The sequence below is a fragment of the Microcebus murinus genome, chromosome 1, assembly GCF_040939455.1.
Source record: "Microcebus murinus isolate Inina chromosome 1, M.murinus_Inina_mat1.0, whole genome shotgun sequence".
Classification (NCBI taxonomy): Eukaryota; Metazoa; Chordata; class Mammalia; order Primates; family Cheirogaleidae; genus Microcebus; species Microcebus murinus.
The window spans coordinates 161,636,419-161,660,176 of record NC_134104.1 but is presented as its reverse complement, the minus strand read 5'-3'; the positions used below and the strand labels follow the sequence as shown (position 1 = coordinate 161,660,176).

General features: G+C 45.5%; 1 protein-coding gene across 6 annotated transcripts in view; it reads left to right on the top strand.

Annotated features, from left to right (window-relative positions):
- Window positions 1–23,758, top strand: part of ARHGEF3 (Rho guanine nucleotide exchange factor 3) — a 304,041-nt gene that overhangs the window by 220,485 nt on the left and 59,798 nt on the right. For 2 of the 6 annotated variants that reach the window (XM_012765625.3, XM_076008809.1), the window contains exon 1: window positions 22,969–23,198. The exons of the other annotated variants lie outside the window; for them this stretch is intronic. In XM_012765625.3, coding sequence (XP_012621079.3) covers window positions 23,103–23,198 — 96 coding nt within the window. In that variant the 5' untranslated portion in view covers window positions 22,969–23,102. Of the gene's footprint in view, window positions 1–22,968; window positions 23,199–23,758 lie in introns of those variants that run through there. 6 annotated transcript variants of the gene reach the window in all.

Sequence of the window (23,758 nt, the reverse complement as noted above, 5' to 3'; positions counted from 1 at the left end):
GTGAATTTTCATCTAAGAAAAAAGGTAGATTTATTGGTATGACCAGGTGACAAGTAGTGAGTTCTGCGTAGTTCTCATTAGCAGACTGACACTGAAACTTGAGACCTTGATGGGGTTTCCTGTGTGCTGAGACAGTGCAGTACAGGGTGGTGGGAGGCCCAGGAGCGGGCAGCCAGACAAGTGGAGCTTTTGGAGGTAGCTCTAGACACTCATGGAATCCCTAACTCCTCATGCCATCAACCTCCAAAAGCTTACCTATGAAACATCCTTGATGTTTTTCTACTTTCCTCTCTTTGGCATTGTTAGGAAATGACTCCTAAGCCATCCTATGTTTGGTTTTGGAAAAAAAAAAGCGTTGCTTTATCAATAGATTAAGATCCTTGTATCCTAGTTGCAAAGAGCTTAACAATCTTGCTGAGAAAAGCAAGGCTTAATACATAATATAAATCTTGAATAATGCAAGCGAGTAGGAAGGCCAGTGCTCGTTTATGTGGTGAGTGAGACTCACCCGGCCTTAGGGGTGCTTTCTTGCCCAGTTCTTCTTGCAAAAATCCCAAGCCTGGTTCTCATGCCTGAACCAGTCACTATGACCAGAAGGAAGGAGTTGCTGTGAGACTTGGAAGTTGGAAGTGAGACTGTGTCTCAAAAAAAAAAAAAGAAGAGAGGAATCAATGCTGAGAAGCCAGAGCCTTGGGATGCACTGTGGCATGGGCTGCTTGTTCTCGAAGCTCTTTAATAATTGACTCCAGGTGCCAATAACATACGCAATCTAGAATGGATTAGTTGGGCTCTGTTATGCCTATAAAATGTGGCCTCACTGAGTTGCTGTTCTGTGATAACCAAGAGCAACAGCTTTAGTCAATTCTCAACAGCATTACAAATAAAAGCAAACAAACAGAAAGCATTGCTACCTGGCTGGTACTGATGATGGGTCTGTAAGATTCTAACGGAATGTGCCAGAAAAGTTGCCATCATGTCATCAGCATTTATCAAATATCCAAATTCCATCAGAAAAGAACACAGAGATTGTTTCCCTCTTCCTTGACCATTGACTATGGTTTGGGGAAAAAAGAGGTCTCAAGGTGGGCAAGATTCTTAAACTGTGCTTTTGTAAATGTCAGTTTAGAACTCATTCCACACCTGAATATTCTTGTGAAGAACATGGCATGAAGTGCAGGGGTCTTTGTACATGCAATGGCGTGGCTACTTTGTAGGCTGTGCCAGGAATAGCAGCTAACACTGACTGTGCCCAGCACTGTGCCTTGTGCCATCCATGCACCATCTCAGGCAGTTGTCACAAAAAGCCCTGTGAAGGAGGTACTCTTTTCAACTCCATTTTATAGGTGAGGAAACTGAGGCTCAGAAAGATTTACTCACCCAGGGTCCTAGCACAAATGAGTGGCAGAGTCAGAATCTAGACTCAGAGTGCTAGACTCCAGTGTATTCGTTCCTCACAGTGTTCAATAATTAGCTGACTGTGTAACCCTGACCTTGTCACCTCACAGAGTTTCTTCATTCTTTTTACAAGTGAACACTTGGGTTGTTAAAAAAAAATCTTCAAACAGTGATGCCGCTAAGATATTTTGCTCTGAGAATTCTGGTGTATAATTAGCTCTTAATAATGATGGACCATAAATAAAGAAAAACTCCCCAGATTATCCTAATCCTTTTCCAGAAAACATCCACAGTTACTGAAATGGACCAGTTAGTAGTTCGTTCATTTTATCTTTAGGGTGGAAGGCAACGAGGTAGAATGCTGACCAAGTTGGCCATCAGCTCTGAACTTTGTAATTGTCAATAATCTTCAAAAATAGTATTGATCTGTGAGACCTAGTAGTTATATCCTTGTGTGTAAAATGTTCAAAGCCTGGGCTTTTAAGCAAATCTGGGTTTGACTCAAAGTGCTGTCACTGTGACCTCGAAGAAGTTGTAGAACTTGTCTGCATCTCAGTGTCCTCATCTATAAAGGGAGTCATCAGTAGGGCTGAGCTCCAGGGGTCGTCATGGGGATTAAAGGAGATGACATTTACAGAGCACTCAGCACAATGCTGCCCCTAACTAGTGATCAAAAAAGCCCGGCTGCTAGTTATACCACCATTTACTATTACAATTACTGTTACTATTATTGCTTCCTGTCCTTACCAACCTTCCCCCTCGGAATAAACACCCTCACAACAAAATCTCCATTTTTATCACCGACATTTAATAGTTAAATGTTAGACATCTTTTTCTTTTAGTGGTTTGCAAAGCACCTTGCAATTTCCTCTCTTCCTAATTCCTAGAATTCTGTTTGTTTAAACTTGAACTGTTTAAAGCTCTCTATTCAGCAAACTGTGTCTTGTGTTTTTCCCTCTGATGTGCGAAGGCGTTGAAACCGCAGCTTTGACATAATCTTCGACAAAAGTTGCACTAACTCCTTGGAGGATTGGTGGCTTTGGCACAGCCTTCTCTTCCAGCTGGCTCTCTGGCTCCTGTTTTCCTTCTTTCCTCAAGACCTTTTCTCTCTGTTTAGTTTTTTAAAGGGAAATCTCTTGAAGGGCTCTCTCTAAAATATTCTTACCTCCCCTTTTTAAGATTAAGGGTTATCTTGGTGACAGGTACTGATGAATACCACATAGAATCACAACTGGTCATGTGGTTTGGCTCGCAGATTAGTGCTTTATTCAGGGGATAATGATCCCCAGGGCAGTTGCAGAAGCTTTGTCATAAAAAGTTGATTATTTATGGCAACCCTGGTTCTGGCAGTTAAAATAACCTGGGATCTAGCTAGTTGGGGTTTCTTTCCCTCCCTCTCCAAGGAGCATCTCTGGAATTCATTTATGGCAAAATAAACATACAAGAGCACGTATCAGCTTTTTAATCAAGACAACCTTCTATCTGTAGAGCATTTCATAGATTCCAAAGCTCTTCCACGTCCATAATCACACTGTGAACTTGTCTCTGGGAGTGGGTCAGGTGTGTCTTTCCTGGGACGATGACAGGGAGGAGGAGAAAAGTAAGTGTGGGATGCTGGGCTTGGAGTGGGATTCCGAGGCCATTAGCAGTGTGGTACATGCAGTTAGGGCGTGGCGCGGCTGGACCGTGATAAGATGGAGAATGCATCTCCTGCTTTCTGCTGCTTTTTTCAGTCATACTAATAACAAATGACCTGCGAGAGGATTTCACAAGACTCAGAGAGAGACCCATTCATGAAACAATCCTTTGTAGATTCATTTAAGCTGTTGTCTTTTTTTTATTTTTCTCTTGTGGTTTTAAGCATTCATCTTGTAACCTTTTACTTTGCATCTGCTGCAAGAAGAAACTATAACTATAGGATAATTCTTGCTTCCTGATCAAAGTAGGTGAATGCCTAACAGAGGTCATTGGAAAAATATTTCGGGGAGGAGAAGAGGAATATTTTTCTTCCTTTGATTTTGGTAGAGTTCCAAAGAAAAATAAAAAAAACTTATATGAAGAAACTGATGATTGGCACTATTTATGGAAATGTTACTACCAAAATGCCTTGGTTTCACCAGCAGTTGTGTGTGTACTTCAATTCAAATTATCCCCCCTTCAATTTTTTAATACAAATAAGTAACCACATCCCCATAATTGGGAGACCTTCCTTGTCATACGACATGATTTTCATTTTGTGTATTTTCCCTGACAAGCTTTTCCATGTGTTTATTTTCCACATATCTATATTTCATAGATGCCCTCATAGACAGTTTCCATTTTGCATTTTATTCACTTAGCATGTTCCCATGTTGCTTGGCTTTATGATTATACTTGTTAATTATGCAGTGTTCATCCAGTAGATGTACAATAATTTAATTAAATATCCCCTATTGCCTGAAATTTGGATTTCAGAGCAATTTAGCATAGGACTGGAGAGTGTGGGCCCTGAAGCCAGCCAGATCCGGATTCCTGCTCTGCCACTCCCTAGTGGGGTGTTCTTGGAGACTATGCCAAGGGAATGATGATACAGTCCTCAAAAGGTTGATTAGAGAAGAAGAATGTATAAAGCATTTGACATAGCTCTTGGAACGTAGTGTAGTCTTCATATTTAGCAGCTAGTCTATTATTATCTCTAATCATCACTATTTAAATGACAGTACACTGAAAATCTTTTCCTCTTTTAGATTATTTTGTTTTGGTAGATTCACACATGTAGGAATATTGGGCTAAGATTTGCATATTTGTATTGCTCTTGATATATATTAACATCTCTTGATATCACAGTAGTTTTTACTGCCTTGGTGGTTCTACATGTGCCATTTTCCCTATACCCTTACCAGTATTGACCAAAAATTATAATTTTCTAGGTTGGATAATTTAGTATGTTAAACATGATACCTCGAGAAACTATACCCTCACCAGGATTTAAACCAGAAATGATAACTTTCTAAGTTAGATAATTTAATTTGTTAATCATGATACCTTGTGATGATCTGCTCACATTCCAAAAGTACAGAGAGTAATAAAATTAGCACCCAGCCACCACCATCCAGCTTCAACAATCGTTAACCACTTCCCAGTCTCCCACACCATGTTTTTGGGAGTATTTTAAGCAAATCTCAGTCATATGTAATTTTACTCATTAGTAACTATCTACCTGATAAAGACTTCTATTTTTTCACATAAACCACCATACTTACCACAACTAACAAAGATTAACAATAATTCCCCAATATTATCTAATACTCTAAATTCGAATGTTCCCATATTCAAATTTGACTTTGGAATACATATTAGGAGATATTAAGGAATTATTGTTAATTTTTCTTGAAGAGGTCCTCGTACAGTTAAGCTGTTTGAATTATTATTCATCGCAACGTGGTCCACCCATTTCTTATAGTTGTTATTCTGGAAAACTTCCCCATCCCTCTTTCTTTTCTTTCTTTAATCCCCTTGCCATTGATTTGTTGGAGAAACCAGGTTGTTTTTCTTGTAGAATATTTTCTGTCCTAGATTGGGGTGTGCTTTCTCATAGTATGTTTAACTTTTTCCTCTATCCCCGTTTTCTGCAAATTTGTAAGTAGATCTGGAGGTTTGATGAGCATCTTCCCTAGTTTTAACAGGAAGTATTTGGGGATTAGATTGAATCCGTAGATTGCTCCGTGTAGCATCACAATCCTGACAGTATTAAGTCTTCCAATGCACAGTGCTTCCCTGAACAGAGTCTCACAGCCGCGCAGATGCCCGCTGTCGCTGGCCTCCCCCGGCAGAACAGCACAGAGATTCCAGTGACCATTACTAGTTGGAAGAAGTGGAAGACAGCAGCCCTCCCCAACCCCGTTGGCACCAGGGATTGTTCATGGAAGACGGTTTTCCCACGGACAGAGGGGCGCGGAGCTGAGGCGGGCGCAAGTGGCGGGAGTGGCCGTGCACGCCCAGGGTTTCTGCTCGAGCCCTGCTTGGGCCAGTTCCTGCTTTTTGGAAGGCTGCCTCCCCCGGCGGCCTTCCCCGCGGCCTTCCCTGGCAGATGGCCTTCCCCTGCAGTGACCTTCCCCACGGCCATCCCCTGCAGTGGCCTTCCCCGCGGCCTTCCCCTGTAGTGACCTTCCCTGCCGCCTTCCCCTGCAGTGACCTTCCCTGCCGCCTTCCCCTGCAGTGACCTTCCCAGCAGCCTTCCCTGGCGGCCTCCCCCGGCGGCCTTCCCCACGGCCTTCCCTGGGTGGCCTTCCCCTGCAGTGACCTTCCCTGCCGCCTTCCCCTGCAGTGGCCTTCCCAGCAGCCTTCCCCGCGGCCTTCCCCTGCAGTGGCCTTCCCCGCGGCCTTCCCCTGCAGTGGCCTTCCCCGCGGCCTTCCCCTGCAGTGGCCTTCCCCACGGCCTTCCCCATGGCCTTCCCCTGCAGTGGCCTTCCCCACGGCCTTCCCCTGCAGTGACCTTCCCCACGGCCTTCCCCTGCAGTGGCCTTCCCCACAGCCTTCCTCTGCAGTGACCTTCCCCTGCAGGACCTTCCCCACGGCCTTCCCCCGCAGTGACCTTCCCCACGGCCTTCCCCTGCAGTGGCCTTCCCCACGGCCTTCCCCTGCAATGACCTTCCCTACGGCCTTCCCCTGCAGTGACCTTCTCCACGGCCTTCCCCTGCAGTGACCTTCCCCACGGCCTTCCCCTGCAGTGGCCTTCCCCGCAGCCTTCTCCGGCGGCCTTCCCCTGCAGTGACCTTCCCCTAGGCCTTCCCCTGCAGTGACCTTCCCCACGGCCTTCCCCTGCAGTGACCTTCCCTATGGCCTTCCCCTGCAGTGACCTTCCCCGCGGCCTTCCCCTGCAGTGACCTTCCCCGCGGCCTTCCCTTGCAGTGACCTTCCCCTAGGCCTTCCCCTGCAGTGGCCTTCCCCGCGGCCTTCCCCTGCAGTGACCTTCCCCACGGCCTTCCCCTGCAGTGACCTTCCCCGCGGCCTTCCCCTGCAGTGACCTTCCCCGCGGCCTTCCCCACGGCCTTCCCCTGCAGTGGCCTTCCCCTGCAGTGACCTTCCCCTAGGCCTTCCCTGGCGGCCTTCCCCTGCAGTGGCCTTCCCCGCTGCCTTCCCTGGCGGCCTTCCCCTGCAGTGACCTTCCCCGCGGCCTTCCCCTGCAGTGGCCTTCCCCACGGCCTTCCTCTACAGTGACCTTCCTCGCGGCCTTCCCCGGCGGCCTTCCCGGCAGTGGGCGGCCCAGCTAGCGGGGCCCTAACAGGCTGCGGATGTGCTGCGTGGTGGGGGTTGGGGATCACAAGAATGTAAGGATGAGTGACAACGTTAGTTTGAAGATGTTCCAGCTGTGCTTGGTCGCTGGGCTTCCAGGGTGGGTGTGGCCAAGCCTGCCCTCCAGAGTGCTGGGTGGGGAGACAACCAGAAAGTTGCCAGACTGCTGAAGGTTAAGCAGCTTCGCACATGGCTGCCTGGTAGAACGTGATTAAAAAGTGATAGTAATAAGAGTTGTTTTAACTCAAAACAAGGAACCATCTTTTCAGGGCTAGATTGATCTGGGAAAACTTCTCAGAAGAAAAACCTGATCTGAGATTTGCATGATCAGTGCTATTTTAAAACATTTTGGAGAAGAAGGAGGGAAGGGCTGTTCTGGACCAGAGTTCAAAGACACACAAAACTTTTAAGTCAACCAGTCCGTCCACTTATGTTGACAGCCCTCAGTACATATCTTCTCTGCCTACTTCTTTCTTTTGTTCTTTAATTCATTTGATAAATATTTGTTAAGCACCTATTATGTGCCAACCTTTTTGTGGCCTGGGGAATGTGGCTCATGAGGCAGCTTGATTTTGTGGTAGAAACATCAGCTGAGACTCGGAAGACTTTAGATTAGTCTTAAGTCCTGTTTTTAGAATAGAAAGTTAGAATAGAAAGACAGAAAAAAAAAAAATCACATCGTGTTGTTACTCTCCATATCTCCAGATGGAGACTTTGGCAGGTCAGACCAATGTTGTGGCGTACTGTCACCTTACCTGGGAAGAGAAGAGTTCTGTTCTTTGAATGAATGAAATATATGAATGGTTTAGTTTAAGTCTTTTCCTTACCCTCTTTCCTCTCTCCTCATTCTTTCTTCTAGGAGCACTTTATCCTTTGAGCTCTAAAACTAAGCTGGAAACTCATGAAACAATATTTGCCACTATCCTGGGCAAAGATACAAATGAAAACAAGAAGAATTCTTTAGCTTCCAGACAGCTCACCTTTGTTCAGATTCCAAGTGTGTGGTTTGGCGGCAAGGGGGAGATTTACCTGTGGTTAGCCCACTGAAAGAGGTGTGCTCATTTGCACGAAAAGGAATTGATCTTGAGGCTGAACATGGCTTATGGTAGGGTGGGTGGCTGAGAACAAAGGAAAGAAATTGTTAGCATCTTTGACATTCATACATCTTTGGCAGCAGCTCAGCCTCTATCAATTTGATCCAGGTCTGTTTTCCTTTTACTCCAATTCTAAGTCATCTATTGAGTGTTTGCTCTGTGCAATACTGAGCATTTCAAAAGGAAGAATTTATTAATAGCTTCCTTCTCCATCATCTCTACCAGCTCCCCCACCCTAGAGGCACCCCAAATAAGCTTACAAGCTAAGTATGTATGCTGTGGTTGCTGTGCAAAAAAGCAACTTCAAGGTCAGCCCCTGACACTCCCCCGTGACTCCCTGAAGTCCCTCTTTTCCCCTTTCTCTTCTCTCTGTCATGTAAAATTCAGTGGAATTTCAGAATTTTTGGGATGGAAGGGGAGTGAGGGCCATCCAGTTCTGTTTGCTAGTAAATGAATTCCACTCCTTCCTCCTTCCCCGAGCCTGGCTCCCAGGACAGAGGGTCAGCTCACAATGTCTTGGCTTCTCTTGTCCCTGACCTTCTGGTATAAAATGAAAGTGATTAATGTTCTATAAGACTTGGATTGAAAAACTTTAATCCAATACATTCTGTTGGATCAAAATAGTGTACAGGAAGGTTAAATGACTTGTCCATAGCTGCCAGAATCTATGGGTAAACAGGGACTAAAACCCAAGGCCACGTGGCTCCCCAGGCATGGCCTTCCTGTCAAGCCACTTGCCCTTGTTGTGGACATAGCTATCCTGTGGGTACGGGGCTCTCTGGGGCCAAGGACACCCTACCCTTGGGGAGGAAGGTGGCTACATGGTTAAGACCATCAGCATTCCAGGCAGACTAAGTAAGTTATGGCATGGCTGTTTAGTAGCTGTGTGACCTTGAGCAAGTCACTTAACTTTTCTGAGCCTCCATACCCTCATCTATAAAACAAGGCAAGCATTCTCTTCAGCAGGTTGTGTGGACTCAGTAAGATTGTACATGTCACAGATTTGGCATAAGGCAAATGGCACCTAACATTATTTTCTGTCTTTTTAGCACTCAGATGTGAGCTCCCCAAATCACAGTGGTTCTTTTTATTCCATCAAAAGTTAACTCAACCTCGTCCGTGTTATTCCATTTTTTGAAAAAGAGTCTGATATGGAACTTTTGCTTGGGGGATGTGCAAACGTATCGCCTGCTCTTAGAAATTATTTAATCACCCGAGTTTTAGAGATGCCTTTTCAACTGGTTGGTTGGTTGGGGGGCTTTGAAAAGAGTCTTTCCTTCTCCAGACTTATCTCCCAGCTCTGTTTGGGACCATCATCAACCTAGCTGCTGTTTATGAAATTATTACTATGTGTCAGCTCCTTTCCCAGCCTTCTTTCTAATCTTCACCTCACCCTTTGAAGTAGGTGCTTTTATATCCTAATTGCAGATTAGGAATCTGAGGCTCTTAGGAGGCTGAGTAACTTGCTTGACTATTCAAGGTGTTCTGGAGGGTCTCCCTCGTGGAAGATGGAGAAGCACACTGTGTGCACGGCAGTTATCCAGAGGTAAGATTGTGTTCAGGGTGACTCCAGCGCTTGGTATCTGCAACTGACAGGGACCTGAGTGAACATCCAACCCCTGATTGAGCAGGAGGGGAAACTAGTGAGCAAAGAGGTTGCAGGACTTGACCAAAGTCAGTGTGGGAGTCTGGAGCTAGGATTCATACCCAGGGCTTCTGACTTTCATTTGATCATGTCATATAGGCTCAAAACCTTGACACTTGGCATCATGGGCTCTGGCATCAGGACAGAGCTTAAGATGCTTATGAATGGCCTGAGAATTATTAATGTTCCCCTTTATAATTGGAACTTCAGATTCAAGAAGCAAAGTACTTGCATTTGAACCCTAGCTGTGCCGCTGCCTAGCTGTGTGACTTTGGGCAAGTTGCTTGAACTCCCTGGGCCCCAGTTTCTTCCACTATAGATGTACTCACTCATAGGATTTTTGGGAAGATTACAAGAGATCCTTCATTAAAGTCAAAAAACAGCGCCTGAAAGAGAGCAAATGCCCGATCAGCTATCAGCGCCATCTATAGAGCTCCTGTTGCTTACCAGGCACCCTGCAGCACTGGGGACGCAGCCCTGAATAAGAGTCGTGTTTCTTGCCCTTATAGAGCTTACAGTTTAATAGGAGAAACAGATATTAAAGAATGATGAAGGCCAGGTGCGGTGGCTCACGCCTGTAATCCTAGCACTCTGGGAGGCCAAGGTGGGAACATTGCTTGAGCTCAGGAGTTTGAGACCAGCCTGAGCAAGAGCGAGACCCTGTCTCTACTCTTGGAGTAGAAAGAAATTAGCCAAACAACTAAAAATAGAAACAATTAGCCAGGCATGGTGGCACATGCCTGTAGTCTCAGCTACTTGGGAGGCTGAGGCAGGAGGATCGCTTGAGCCCAGGAGTTTGAGATTGCTGTGAAGTAAGCTGACACCATGGCACTCTAGCCCAGACAACAGAGTGAGACTCTGTCTCAAAAAAAAAAAAAAAGAATAACGAAGCTTATAATTTATTAATACTAGTTCCATTTGTTATTTATGGGACACTATTTAGAAGTTGCCACAAGGTATCTTGATATTTAGTTCCAATTTTTATAAATGTGTGACATCAATGTAAATATTTGGGGTCAGAATTTGGCTGGGAGGTGCACAGAGCTCTCAACCTTAACCAGCAGTCACCTGCGTGTTACACCCAGAGCAGAATTAGGCCTAGTCCTGCCACTTGGATGCAAGCAGCCCACCCCTGAATGGCAGGAGGGAAGTTATGACTGGAGAAAATCCACAAGGCAGCGAGACTTGGTACACTGAAGGGACCGATAGTCTCACAGTCATGATAAGTCTGTAGGAAGAAGACAGAGTAGGAACCAAATGCTGTTGTATAGATAATGCAGGAACTATGTAGCCCAGTACCTATTTTAAAGTGACAGTGGTATATTTTAGGCCATTTGTAGTCTCCATTTTCTGTGTTTTTTTTCTCATAGTTGATCTTCCCTGTTTCAACCTCTTGTTTGCATTGCCATTTGATATTAAAGGAATCTCTATACCTATGCATAGAGATATGACAAATGAGTATGTTAAGCTTAATTTTCTGATTAGCCCTTATAAAATATTACCATACTGAACTAAGCCAAACTGTGGGCTGCCTATACCAAACATGCTGATAAGGGTGCTTTCATCAGTATGTGATATTATCATTTTTTATTTGAAAACTTTCCCAAAATAAAACAGCATAAAAGCAAGACAATACTCCATATGCACTTCAGTCTTTGCTATTTTATATAATAGAATCACAGAAGCAAAAGCATTTAGGTTTAAATCACCTTATTTTGCAGTATAAGAATCTGTGCCTCGGCCGGGCGCTGTGGCTCACGCCTGTAATCCTAGCTCTTGGGAGGCCGAGGCGGGCGGATTGCTCAAGGTCAGGAGTTCAAAACCAGCCTGAGCAAGAGCGAGACCCCGTCTCTACTATAAACAGAAAGAAATTAATTGGCCAACTGATATATATATATACAAAAAATTAGCCGGGCATAGTGGCACATGCCTGTAGTCCCAGCTACTCGGGAGGCTGAGGCAGAAGGATCACTCGAGCCCAGGAGTTTGAGGTTGCTGTGAGCTAGGCTGACGCCACGGCACTCACTCTAGCCTGGGCAACAAAGTGAGACTCTGTCTCAAAAAAAAAAAAAAAAAAAAGAATCTGTGCCTCAAAGAGGTTAATTGACCTGCTCAAGGTCACACAGGAAATTTAATAGGAGAACCAGGATTGGATCTTATGTCCTCTAATTTAAGACAGTTCACTTTTCACCATGCTGCTTCTTTTATATTAATATATGTCCAACAGTCAAATCAATACTTGAAATCATAGGGTTAAATTAGAGAATTAACCCCTTTAGAAGCAAGGAGGGCAAAAAATATCTCTAAAACCCATCTTTTCCTTTCTAATTCATTGAGAAAAGGGGAGTAGGATGATTTAGTTACCAGAAACATTAATAATAGTATGGATTATGTGCTTACCATATGCCTAGAATGCTGACATATGTATTATCTCATTAAGTTATTCATGTGTTTTTTTCTCATTAAAGCCTTGAAACTCTGGGAGGATCGCTTGAGGTCAGGAGTTCAAGACTAGCCTGAGCTAGGGCAAGACCCCGTCTCTACAAAAAAAAAAAAAAATAGAAAGAATTGGTGGGGTGTAGTGGTGTATGCCTAATAGGCCCAGCTGCTCCAGAGGCTGAGATTGGAGGAACACTTGAGCCCAGCAGTGTGAGGTTGCAGTGAGCTATGATGGCCCCACTGCACTCTATCCCAGGTGACAGAGCGAGACTCTGTCTCAAAAAAAAAAAAAAAAAAGTCTTGAAACTCTCATATCTCCATTTTACAGGTGATTAAACTGAGGTATGGCATCATTAAGTAGATTGTCCAAACATTCTAGAGCTTGTACTCTTCTGTGTTCTTCCAGGAACGGAAGGATGGAGTGTTGAATGTTCCACAAAGAAAATTTTGTTATAAAGCTAGGGTGAGAGGGAAACATCTTATTCTTCAAAAATTAATGTCATGAGGCTATGCATTTATAGTTATTTTTTAATTTCCTAGCCCTTCACTTTATAACTTAACCTTGCATATTAAAAGTTTCTCTAGGAAGTGAGAATTAATTTGGGGGAAGGAAGGCTCAATTATTCCTGCCTCCAGCTGATACAGATGCTTGGCCTGCTCAACACAGGTGGGAGGGAGAATGTTGACATCTCTCTGCTGAGCTCATAAACCAGAGAAGCGTCTAAATTCAGGAATGATGCCAGGTGGGGTGGGGGCAAGGGAGGGAGGAAAGGGATATGGTGTTTGGAGCCCATAACTCAGGAAACTACGGCACCTAATTTTAGAGTGGCATGAGGCAAGCGTTTAGGAAAAGAATAGTGAGCTATTGTTGTGGGCTTTTTTTTTAAATGGGTGGATTGTTTTTATAAAGTTTTATGAACAGGAAATTGAAGCAAAATGCTGATCTCTTCGGTTTTTGAGCCCTGCCAGCATCGTTTTCGTATTTATTTTTGAATTTTGATGACAGGCACTTCCTTTAACACTTCTGGGGGCAAAATGTAACAAGATACCCAAACCGCATTATATAACAGCAGGATCCAAATGAAGAGGTGTAGTTACAGACACACCGTGGGACAGAATTGGATCCCCGCTGGACCAGAGGAGAAAGATAGCTGTTTCAGTAACTGAGGCAGGCTGCAGGATGTTTTTCCTTTTAAAACACTCTAGAAAATTCACCTAATATGGAAAGCCTCTAACATGCATTAAAAATGGGTCGTGCTGTAGCAAAGAAAATACAGATCGAATTCCCCTCCTCCCTTGAATCATAAAACCCCAGCCTCCTCAGCTATTGTTTCTCCTGGAAGATGACTTCATCTTGAAGAAAGTGGTCCTGTCTGTTGTGCGTTTTGGATGCACTAAGCCAATGTTTCAGGCATCTGGCTGCCAACTCTGGAGATGTTAAAAGCCTGTTTTGTTCCTGTAGGGCATTTATTCATTGCCTACCTTGTAAAAGTTATGTCTTACTGCATTTTCCTGGCACCAGAGCAATCCTTGTACCTACCCATTACATTTGGTTTTTCTGGGCCTGCAGGCAGCCCTGGGTTATTAAAGTTCAAGGAGGAAAGCATGTGATGTTGGCTTTACAATTTTAATTCTCTCTTACCTTCTTCCCTCTCTTCCTCCCACTCAGTGACAGATGAATTTTGTTGGCCATGTGCTGTCTCTAAGCCCGAGTGAGCTCTGAAAGCATCTCTTGTAAGACTCCAGGAGGGGTGCATGGCCCTCCTTGAGTGGAACAGCTAACAGAGAGGTCTCCTTCTTTTCCCTTGGGCTTCTTTGGACAAAAATTTTTTTAGTCCATAATTTCGCATCAGCCTGAGAACTTCAGATTAGCATCATATGTAATCTTGCAGAAATACCAGGCAAAACTTCCCCTCCTCCTTACCTCTCCCCCTTAAAAAGTCAGCCCCCTTGGGGGCCCACCTCAAGAGAACAAAGTTGTTTTTTTTTTTTTTTTTTTTTTTTTGAGACAGAGTCTCGCTTGTTGCCTAGGCTAGAGTGAGTGCCGTGGCGTCAGCCTAGCTCACAGCAACCTCAAACTCCTGGCTCAAGCAATCCTGCTGCCTCAGCCTCCCAAGTAGCTGGGACTACAGGCATGCGCCACCATGCCCGGCTAATTTTATATATATATATTAGTTGGCCAATTAATTTCTTTCTATTTATAGTAGAGACGGGGTCTCGCTCTTGCTCAGGCTGGTTTCGAACTCCTGACCTCGAGCAATCCGCCCGCCTCAGCCTCCCAGAGTGCTAGGATTACAGGCGTGAGCCACCGCGCCAGGCTTGAGAACAAAGTTTTAATATAAATAGCACTAGGTATGAGCATGGTAAGTAGAGAAGAAAAGAAAATTTGTAGAGTTTAACATGGAATCAAAAACCTAAAGATGGGAAAGGAAGAAAGCACCTTTGAGGGAAGGAAAAGGTCAGAGGAGCATGTGCAAGGTGTCTTTGAAAATAAGCTACTTGATGTCCCTTTGCCGCCAGAGTTTTAATCTTCCTAGCAAGTCTGCCTTGTTTAGGGTTTAGTGGAGATTGTTGGGCGTGTGTAAAATGCTGGAGAGAACTGAAAGCTCTCATGATATCTGAAAGGCGCCACAGCCTTACACTGCAGGAGCCTTCTCTTAAAGTGGTTTCCTTGAGTTTTGGACTCTTTAAGAAGCTAAATATTAGGGATTCATGTCTACCTTTCAAAATTTCTAACAGCCACCTATGGTACTCTGCATATGACTTCTTGGTCTCATCTCAGAAACTAAGTATCTTAGTTTCTTAGTATCTTTGCAAAAATCTCTGGATTTGCTTCCTCCATGACATGCTCTCTGATGAGCCCCATTTCAATTTATTTTCATTTCAAGAAATATGGACCCACTATCTGGCATGTGCAGCATGATAGAAGGAGCTGGAGCTGCTGTGGTGAGCAAGATAGGTATAGTTCCTGTCCTCTGGTGGCTTCCAGCCAGGTAGTGGACACAGACATTAAATCAGTCAATACATGCAGGATGACTGTTGGGGAAGGAGAGGTACTCAGTTCTGTGGGGGCACAAAGCAAGGGTTGCTCTAGCCTGGGGTCACAGATGACCTTGAATGAGAGGAATTGGCCAGGCAAAGCCATCAGGTGGTTGTACCTGCTATGCCAGAGTTGAGGAACTAAATGATAATGCCATGATACACGCTAGAGAATGAGAGGCCAATGCTTCTGTTCAGCCTTCTATTGCCAAAGCTTTTGGTTTAGTCGGAGTTGTGGGCACGTGGGAACTGTGTTTGCTGAGCTTCATTTGGGGTGTGAGATGCAAAAATTCAACTAAAGCAGTTCCCTTAATTCAGTTCCCACTTAACCAAAGTGCTGAGCTAACCCACACCCTCCAGTCTAGCCTCTCTGCAGGACACGTCTGATGTCCACAGCACACAGAGTACTCTCAGCTCCCAGCCTGCTCCCAGCGCACACCAGCCAGCCCCCACGCCCATTAGATGAGACACACACTGGCCTAGAGTCCCTGAACCTGTTTCCGCTGGTTGAACTCGTTCTCTAATTAAGGCCTTCTACACAACCCCCATCCCTGCCCTAGCCCCAGGTCTTTTTTCAGGTAATTATCTCAAGCCAACTACCCTCTTCCCATTCTCTACAGCTAAGTTTTTAAAAACTTATTTGCAGTCGTGTCCCCTGGCTATGAAGATAAGCATGTTTTTAATTGGAACCCTGGATACCAGATTATAAATCAAGTCCCAAGAGTCAGAACACATCTTCTAGTGGGTGGCTTAGTTGATGGTTTAATTGGAATGTGGATTTGCCTATTTTTCATCATATCCTTGATGCACCCATCTGTATATAGCATGCTGCCTGGCACATAAGAGTTCCTCAGTGCACGTTGGTTTGGATGAACCAATAAGCAGCTCCCTATGCCCATTGTGGATTTTGATGCTACAACCATTGGGCTAATTATCCCTGGGCACCTCTGGCCTGAATATCTGTGGTCAGGGTATTTCTGGCCAGGGGAGGGTGCAGGTTCATTACTGAGCTTGGTGATAATTCTAATTCACAACACTCTGCTACTTACACAATGCTCTTTGGGGGTGTTTTATAAATTTTTATTGCCAAACATTCAATTCAATGGATCCAAAGTAGGGCTCAGGGATATATATGGATTTGATAAGCTTCTCAGTTAATTTTACTGCACACCTGCAGTAAAACTTCTCTGGAAATGTCCTGGACTCTGAGAAGTCATGTTTCTATAAATTTATAGGTGTTCAAATTCAGGCCAGATATGAATACTGCCATATTCATGGTTAAACACATTTTCTCTCACATTTTAACTCCTCTGGAATTGCCAAGGGTCTTGCAATTGATCATGTGATATAATTTAATTGGAAATATTTTTCTTTTTTGAGAGTACATAAAATAATAGCACATATTACAGTCTATGGGATTTTAGATTAAATGAAATAAGGTACTTTGATTACTGAATTTGTAGTCAATGGAAGAGAGAACATCTCCGTTATCCAAAGCTGGAATTTATACATTTTAGGTTCTAATTTCTCTTCATAATGGTTAGTATACAAAACCCACATAAATAAATATATCAGTTGTAGTAGGGGAATAAATAATTTTGGATTATAACAAATTTATTGAATGTCCAAAAATACTCTCAAATCAAATACTCTAAAACAAATAAGAAGTTCAAAGACCCTCTAGTAGTGTACAGAAAATGTTCTAAGAAAAAAAAAAAAAGAAAATGTTCTAAGGGCTAGCTTACTTCTATAGGCAAAACAAGCCTGATAATAATCATAAGTTCAAGTTGGAGGTCAGAATCCTTACTGCAAAGTCTTGAGTGAGACAGGTTTTTTTTTCCATGCACACTATACAGGCAAAAATACCATGTTGAATAAGATGGTAAAAACCCTTTGAGGTTTTAATTTAATCACTTGGTTTACATTTATGCTCCCCAAAACAAATAAATGTGGTAGTAAAGATTGTTCTGGGAAGGAACAAGATTTGAAAAAATATTCCCTCTTCCCTGGTTTCTTCTTAATTATATTTCATTGAAACTAATTTTCACTGGTCTTTTGAGAATATCTAGTATCTGAAGCAGTTTAAGACAGTTATCTGTTCCCTCACCCACTACTCCCATATTCCTCTTTATCCTTTTGTCTTTTGTGTTTTATGGAGTGTGTTGCTCAGTTAAGGGCCACTGGGAAGATTTGAGGCATGGCAATGTGGAGCTTCTTTGCACTCGAGTGTTTCTTCTTTGCTCCACCAAGCCTAAGCCAACATTGACACCAACCAATGATCAAGGTCTAAAGTGACAATATCCTTGAGATTAAAACCAACAGATGTCTTGGTTCCAATGCCATATTTCAGTTCTACTCTCTCTTTAATGCAGGGTTTCTCAACAGTGGCACTATTGGCATTTTGGACCTGTTAATTCTCCGTGTGGAAGGCTGTCCTGTGCATTATAAGTGTTACCAGAATCCCTGGCCTGTAGCCACTAGATGCCAATGCCACCCTGGCCCCATCCATTAACAATAAAAAATGTATATAATGGACATTTTGATACCCCCCCCAAAATGGCCCTGGGGGCCCAAATAATCCTTGGTTGAGAGGCATTGTTCTAATAAACTAGATGCTAGGAAATGCACCTGTCTGTGTTATATCAGGGGAAGACATTTATTCACTCTTTAAAAAAAATATCATCTTGCTAATTTTTATAGCTAATTTTTTGCATCATAGCTAATAATCCACAGGATTAGCTCAGCTGGGAGAAAGAGAGACTGTCACTTAAACAGTTTTCAGGCTTGTTTCAGAAAATGAGATCTTAAAGAGAACACAAGAATTAAGTCTTCCAGCTTTGGAATATCCGGGGATGCATATTCATAAATCTGGACTAGAGCCAAGGGCATATCCTCAGGCAAGGGCAAAGTAATGCTAATAACACTGGTGTGATTTGGAGATGATCAGTGCTTCATTTGTGCCATTTTTACCTGTGTGGCAATAAATCACAGTGCTGATCTCTCGAATTCACTGCCAGGACTTCTTCAGCCTTTTCACTCTCCTTCCTTCCCATCAAGACTGAAGTTGAACAGAGGAGAGGGGGCTTGTTCATTAACTAGGGGCTTGTTCATTTGTTCCTCCCCAAATGGAAGGGGAGGGGAGAGGTGTTGGAACATGTATGTGCCCAGCATGTGCCTACATGACCATGTCAGAGTAGTAGGTAGCAGGTGGTATCTCCCCAGATGCCAGGGAAGCAGGTGGAGGTACACATGTCTGAAGGCGAGGCTGTGGGGGATCAGCTACTGTTACTTCAGCTCCTCCTGCAAGTGTAAACACAGAGGTTACAGGTGAAAGGCCACATTTTAAAATCAACCATATTCCTTGAGCAGGTGTACATTAAACACCTGCCTGGCATTGAGGTTCAGGAATGAGTAGAGAAGACGAGGAGGAAAAATGGAGCTAATCAAGCACCTGACCTGTAATAAGCACTCATTATATATGTGATGAATGAATGGACAGATGAATGAATGAACAAACCTGCAAGAAAAAAAGGTGCGTACTAACCCTGATGTTATGTATAATGCTGCCGGGACACAGCATTGTCCTGTTGGCTGAGAAGATTGTCACAGCCCCTTTAGCTTCTGAAGTTTCAGCCTCACACTGGGCCTGCTCCACTCGCAGTCGTGGTGTGGGGTTGTGAGGAGTCAGTAGATGGTCTCCTAGCCATGCCTGGCTGTCTGCCGGTCTGAAAGGCAGTGATGACCAGTGGTGGGCTTATGTGTGCACTTGGCACAGCCCTGTGCTTGGCGCGGTTCCTGGAAACGCAGAGCAGGCTTCTTTACTCCAGTCTCCAGGCTTCTGGCTTGCGAGGAACACTGCGTGGCTGCGAAGCGTTTTATAGGGTTATAACGGGTTGTGCCGAAGGCAAGTTCTGAAAGGCACTTTGTGCCTTTGGTTTGAGTGAAGCTGCCTGTTAGGGCACTGTTGTTCCTAAGCCCATAAACACGCACACATAGGCAGGGTGGGGAGTGCCAGGCTCCTGGGGCCACTTAGCTTGGCGGCATTGTGGGGCTAGACCAACTTCCCTCAAGCTGTGGCACTAACCTCAGGGATGTGCTTGGAAACCCTCCTGTGGGGCTGCCTGTTTTCCAACAGTCTTTGATCATGGACACCCCAGGTTAGGGTCCCAGGCAGACTGCTCAAACCCCAAATCTGTTAATGGAGATGCAGTATACTACATATGGGGGAGCTTCTGAAGTCAGGGCACTAGATGGAAATTGCATGGGGTCAAAAATACCCTTGAAAATTCTTTAAATGTCTCAAGGATCACATACATGGCTTATACATACCTAAAATTGCTGGCTTGAGTTTACAGGCTCTGTTGTACTGAAAATATATGTCTTTAAACACCAGAATCCTATTCAGGGTGGGAAGACATTCATGCTATGAGAATCTTGGAAGAATCAGACCACCCAAGGGAACTGCAGATTCCCATCTTTCACAATCATTTTGTAGCTTATGTTTTTTTGCAGCACTTTTTAAACTGTTACAGGCTATTAGCAATCTTTCTGCCTCTGTTTCTCTGTCCCTCTCTCTCTTTGCCTAGCATATAAAGTGAAAAAGAAATAAGTTTGCTGTACATATGTTGTTGTAGCCCTGTATATTCATTGATTTTTATGGTTCCAACACCTTTTAAGTAGGGCAAAAAAAAATGCTTTAAGAGAAAATGGATATGGCAGCCTTCTTTTTGATCAATTTGCTGCTCTGCAATAGTTGTACTTAAACTTGAGGTTAAAGCCCTCTCCATTTCTTAGGGTTTATTTATTATTGCACTGGTCTTACGGCACGTCAGACCCCTTGCTTAGTTCTAAGGACACTGCGGTGAGCAGCCCTGTCCCAGGGCTGGCTCTTTCTTTCATCAAGTGCTGTAAGTACATTTTCCAACTGAAGTACAAGGCCTAGCAAGCTCCACTGGGGATCAAAGCCTGTCCCCAAATGGGCTATTGATGGCCAGAGTCTAGTTGAGATGGTGGCTCTGTGAGGGCCAGAAGAGCAGGTAGAAGAGAATAAGAAGTGGCTCTGGGTTCTTTAGTGAAGATCCTTGTGGCCAGGCAAGCCCCGAGTAAGGCTTGTCACTGCCTCTTGGCCCTGCTTTGCCTGCATAGTTAATCAGAGGCTGCATGTCACTGGCTTGTGGCCCTGCTTTTGGCTGCATAGGTAATCTGGGGCTGCTTGAAGAAGATGGGGTTCCCCTCACTCCCCCACCAAGCTTGGCCAAGCTTTTGAGGGAAGGGGGTACTTGTGTGAGCTCCCCATGAGTGCGGCTCAGGCTAAAAGGATAAGGTTGTGCTCAGGAATATGAGTAGGAAAAAATGAGTGGTTCTGAGCTGCTCTTTCCCACCCATACCTCTTTTCTGGCCATTTTTCTTCCTGTTACTTCAGGTTACATATTTGAGGGGGAAAAATCTCAGGTACTCTCTTCAGTCTCGGTTGGAACCTCCATTCATTCAGCAGCCCCCATGACACGTGTGGCAATAGCAGGCTGGCTAAGCTAGGCCAGATTCTTCCTGCTTCCAAAGGCAGTTTGTCTGTGGTAGCTGGGTAGAAAGGTGGGTAGATTTAGTGTCAGGGTGTAGGTTTGATACTGGGAAGAAAAAGCCATATGTATTATGAGGTTTCCTGCGTGGAAAGTAGCAACTGCTAGGTTCTGACCTCAACTGGAGGCAAAGAACACTGAAACAGAAACTAAAACTCACTATTCCCCCTACTTCCTCCATACCCAAGAAGTGAAAGCAGAAGACAGTTCTCCGCAGACCAGACCACTAATGTGGCCGTGACTTTCACATGAGTAGAAATAAGATTCAACCGTGCAGGCCAGGCGCGGTGGCTCACGCCTGTAATCCTAGCACTCTGGGAGGCTGAGGCAGGCGGATTGCTCGAGGTCAGGAGTTCGAAACCAGCCTGAGCAAGAGCAAGACCCCGTGTCTACCATAAATAGAAAGAAATTAATTGGCCAACTAATATATATAGAGAAAATATTAGCTGGGCATGGTGGCACATGCCTGTAGTCCCAGCTACTCGGGAGGCTGAGGCAGGAGGATTGCTTGAGCCCAGGAGTTTGAGGTTGCTGTGAGCTAGACTGACGCCACGGCACTCACTCTAGCCTGGGCAACAAAGCGAGACTCTGTCTCAAAAAAAAAAAAAGATTCAACAGTGCAGCCCACAAAATAACATTTGAGATAATAGTTTTAATATTAAAAACCCTATTTCTAGTTTCCAAAGCAATACGTGACTGTATTTTTCTGTAAAATATTTTAAAACATTAACTATAAATTTAAAGTCCCCTTTGTCCACTATCTTTAATCCTAGATGCCTCCCCTAAACCACAAGGGTAAAAGTTTGGTGCAGTTTCTCCCAGACAGTGTTTAGCATCATTTACCTACAAATATATGTCTGTAGAAAATATATGGTATCTTTTGTAGACGTTTTTAACACAAATGATATTGTACTGTGCTTACTCTGTGATTATTTTAAAACTGAACCTACCGTGTTTCCCTGAAAATAAGACAGGGTCTTATATTTATTTTTCCTCAAGAAGACACTCTAGGGCTTTATTTTCAGGGGATGTGTTTTTTTTTAAAACTAAGGTACAACCATCTACATTTATTCAAATATAGTTAAGTCACATTCTTCTGGAACATCATCGTAACTCTCCAAACCCCGAAGTCCATCCTGAATTTCTTGCGACTCTATTTCCTTTAGAACCATTGGCCCCAATCTCTCATGTCCAGCAACAGAGCTCTCATGGGGCAGATGAGAAGGGCTGCTCATCTTTCCCGCTCTCTGAGGAAATGCACGGCTTGTGCAGATGCGCTGCTGCGTAGCCACGCCCATCACTGGGTCTTATTTTTGGCGTAGGGCTTATATTGTGCAAATGCTTAGAAATCCTTGTAGGGCTTATTTTATGGGTAGGTCTTATTTTTGGGGAAACACGGTAATACATTGGTCATCTTTCCATGCCACACCTACATACTCATGGACCCATCTCCTTTTTTTTCTTCTTTCGTTTTTGGGGCAGAGTCTTGCTCTGTGGCCCGGGCTAGAGTGCCGTGGTGTCATCATAGCTTACTGCCACCTCAAACTCCTGGGCTCAAGTGATCTTTCTGCCTCAGCCCTTAGAGTAGCTGGGACTACAGGTGCACACCATAACGCCTGCCCGGCTAATTTTTCTATTTTTAGTAGAGATGAGGTCTCCCTCTTGCTCAGACTGGTCTGGAACTACTGACCTCAGCGATCTTTCTGCCTCCCATCTCCTTTTTGACTGCTCCTGAATGGTATTACATAGTGAGGAAAGTTTATTTAAGCACTCCCTACTGATGGATATAACCATTGTTTCCCGTTTTCCTTTTTTTCTTTTAACTGCTCAGACAGGAATCCTGCAAACAACCTTATAATAACCTCTTTGGGCATTTACAATGTCATTTTTTCTCCGGAAAGGGGTAGTAACCAGTCATCGCCGCGCAGTTTTATACCTGAGGTCACTGTCAGATTGCCCTTCTGAGTGGCAGGCAGGCTCTTACCATGCCTGCCATATTTCGAAGTGAGTGCAAGGGAAAAGGGGTAGAGGGAACTTTCCCGGGTGGTGGAAATGTTTTGTGTCCTGATTGTGGAGGTGGTTATGTGGGTGTTTACATTTGTCAGAACTCAGCAATAATGTTTGTAGATTATACTCCAGGGCTCTTCATCAAACAAAGAGAAGCATGCAGGGAGACTGGCCTGTGGAGACGGCGAAACCGAATACCACCTCTTTCTAACGTGGGCTTCTCAAACGCTCGCTTTTCCCCAGGCTCATCCCCTCCGCACGCTTCGCCCCGCCTCGTCTCTACCGGCCACCCATCCACGCCGGGAGTGCAGGCGGCCCCGCAATCGCATACCCTCGCGGGGTGCCCGGCCAGGGGCCAGCGGGGGCGAGGCCTGCGTCCGCCGCGGCCGCCCTGGCCGCCTGTGCCCCGGCGCTCCGGGGACGCGGGGGCGGGCCCGCCCTGGCCCCGCCCCTCGCCGGGCGGGCCCGCCCCTGGCCCCGCCCCCCGTGCGCGCGCCGGCGTCGGGCCGGCTCGGCGAAGAGTCGGCTGTCTCCGCGTCGCCCGCTGGTGGAGCCGGGTCCCCCTTCGCCTGGGAGCGTTGTGGTCGCCTGGCGTCAGCGGTGACATCCCAAAGGGCAGGCCCGGCAACCGCCATGGTGGCCAAGGACTACCCCTTCTACCTCACGGTCAAGAGGGCGAACTGCAGCCTGGAGATAGCCCCGGCCCGCTGTCCCGCCGGGGACGCCGAGGTAGGCCCCCGCTCGCTGCGCCGGCTCCCTCCCGTCGCTGCCTGCGCCCCGCTGGCGCTCCCGGTGCCGCTCTGGCTCGCGCTCCGCTGCTCGGCGCTCTCCTGCGCCGGCCCGCAGCCGCCTCCCGACCGGGCCGGCGCCCGCCCGTCACCGGCGCGGCGGTCGGGGCGCCCGGGTCGGCGGTCGGGGCGCCCGGGTCGGCGGTCGGGGCGCCTGGGTCGGCGGTGCCCCCTAGGTCGAGAGAAGCGGGGAGGTTCTTGGGGCCCGCTGGGACTCTCACTGCTAGACCCGGCCTTGCAGCTGTTTGGCAGCAAAGACAGGACACAGAGCCTCTGCCTGTCACCTGTGGTCGGTGGGGTCATTCGGCTGAGGGTCTGGGGCTAAAAGAGTAATCTGCGTGTCTCCCATATGGATCCTGAAAATGAATCAAACTCCTCAGAGCAGTGGAAAGCTGCCTTGGAACATTGGAAACATTTCTTTTTCTGGGAACTTTCGTGTGCCTTGAGGGCAACGCGAGGGAGTCCTCCCGGCTAGTGTTTAGTCTGCCTTTTCCTCCTGTG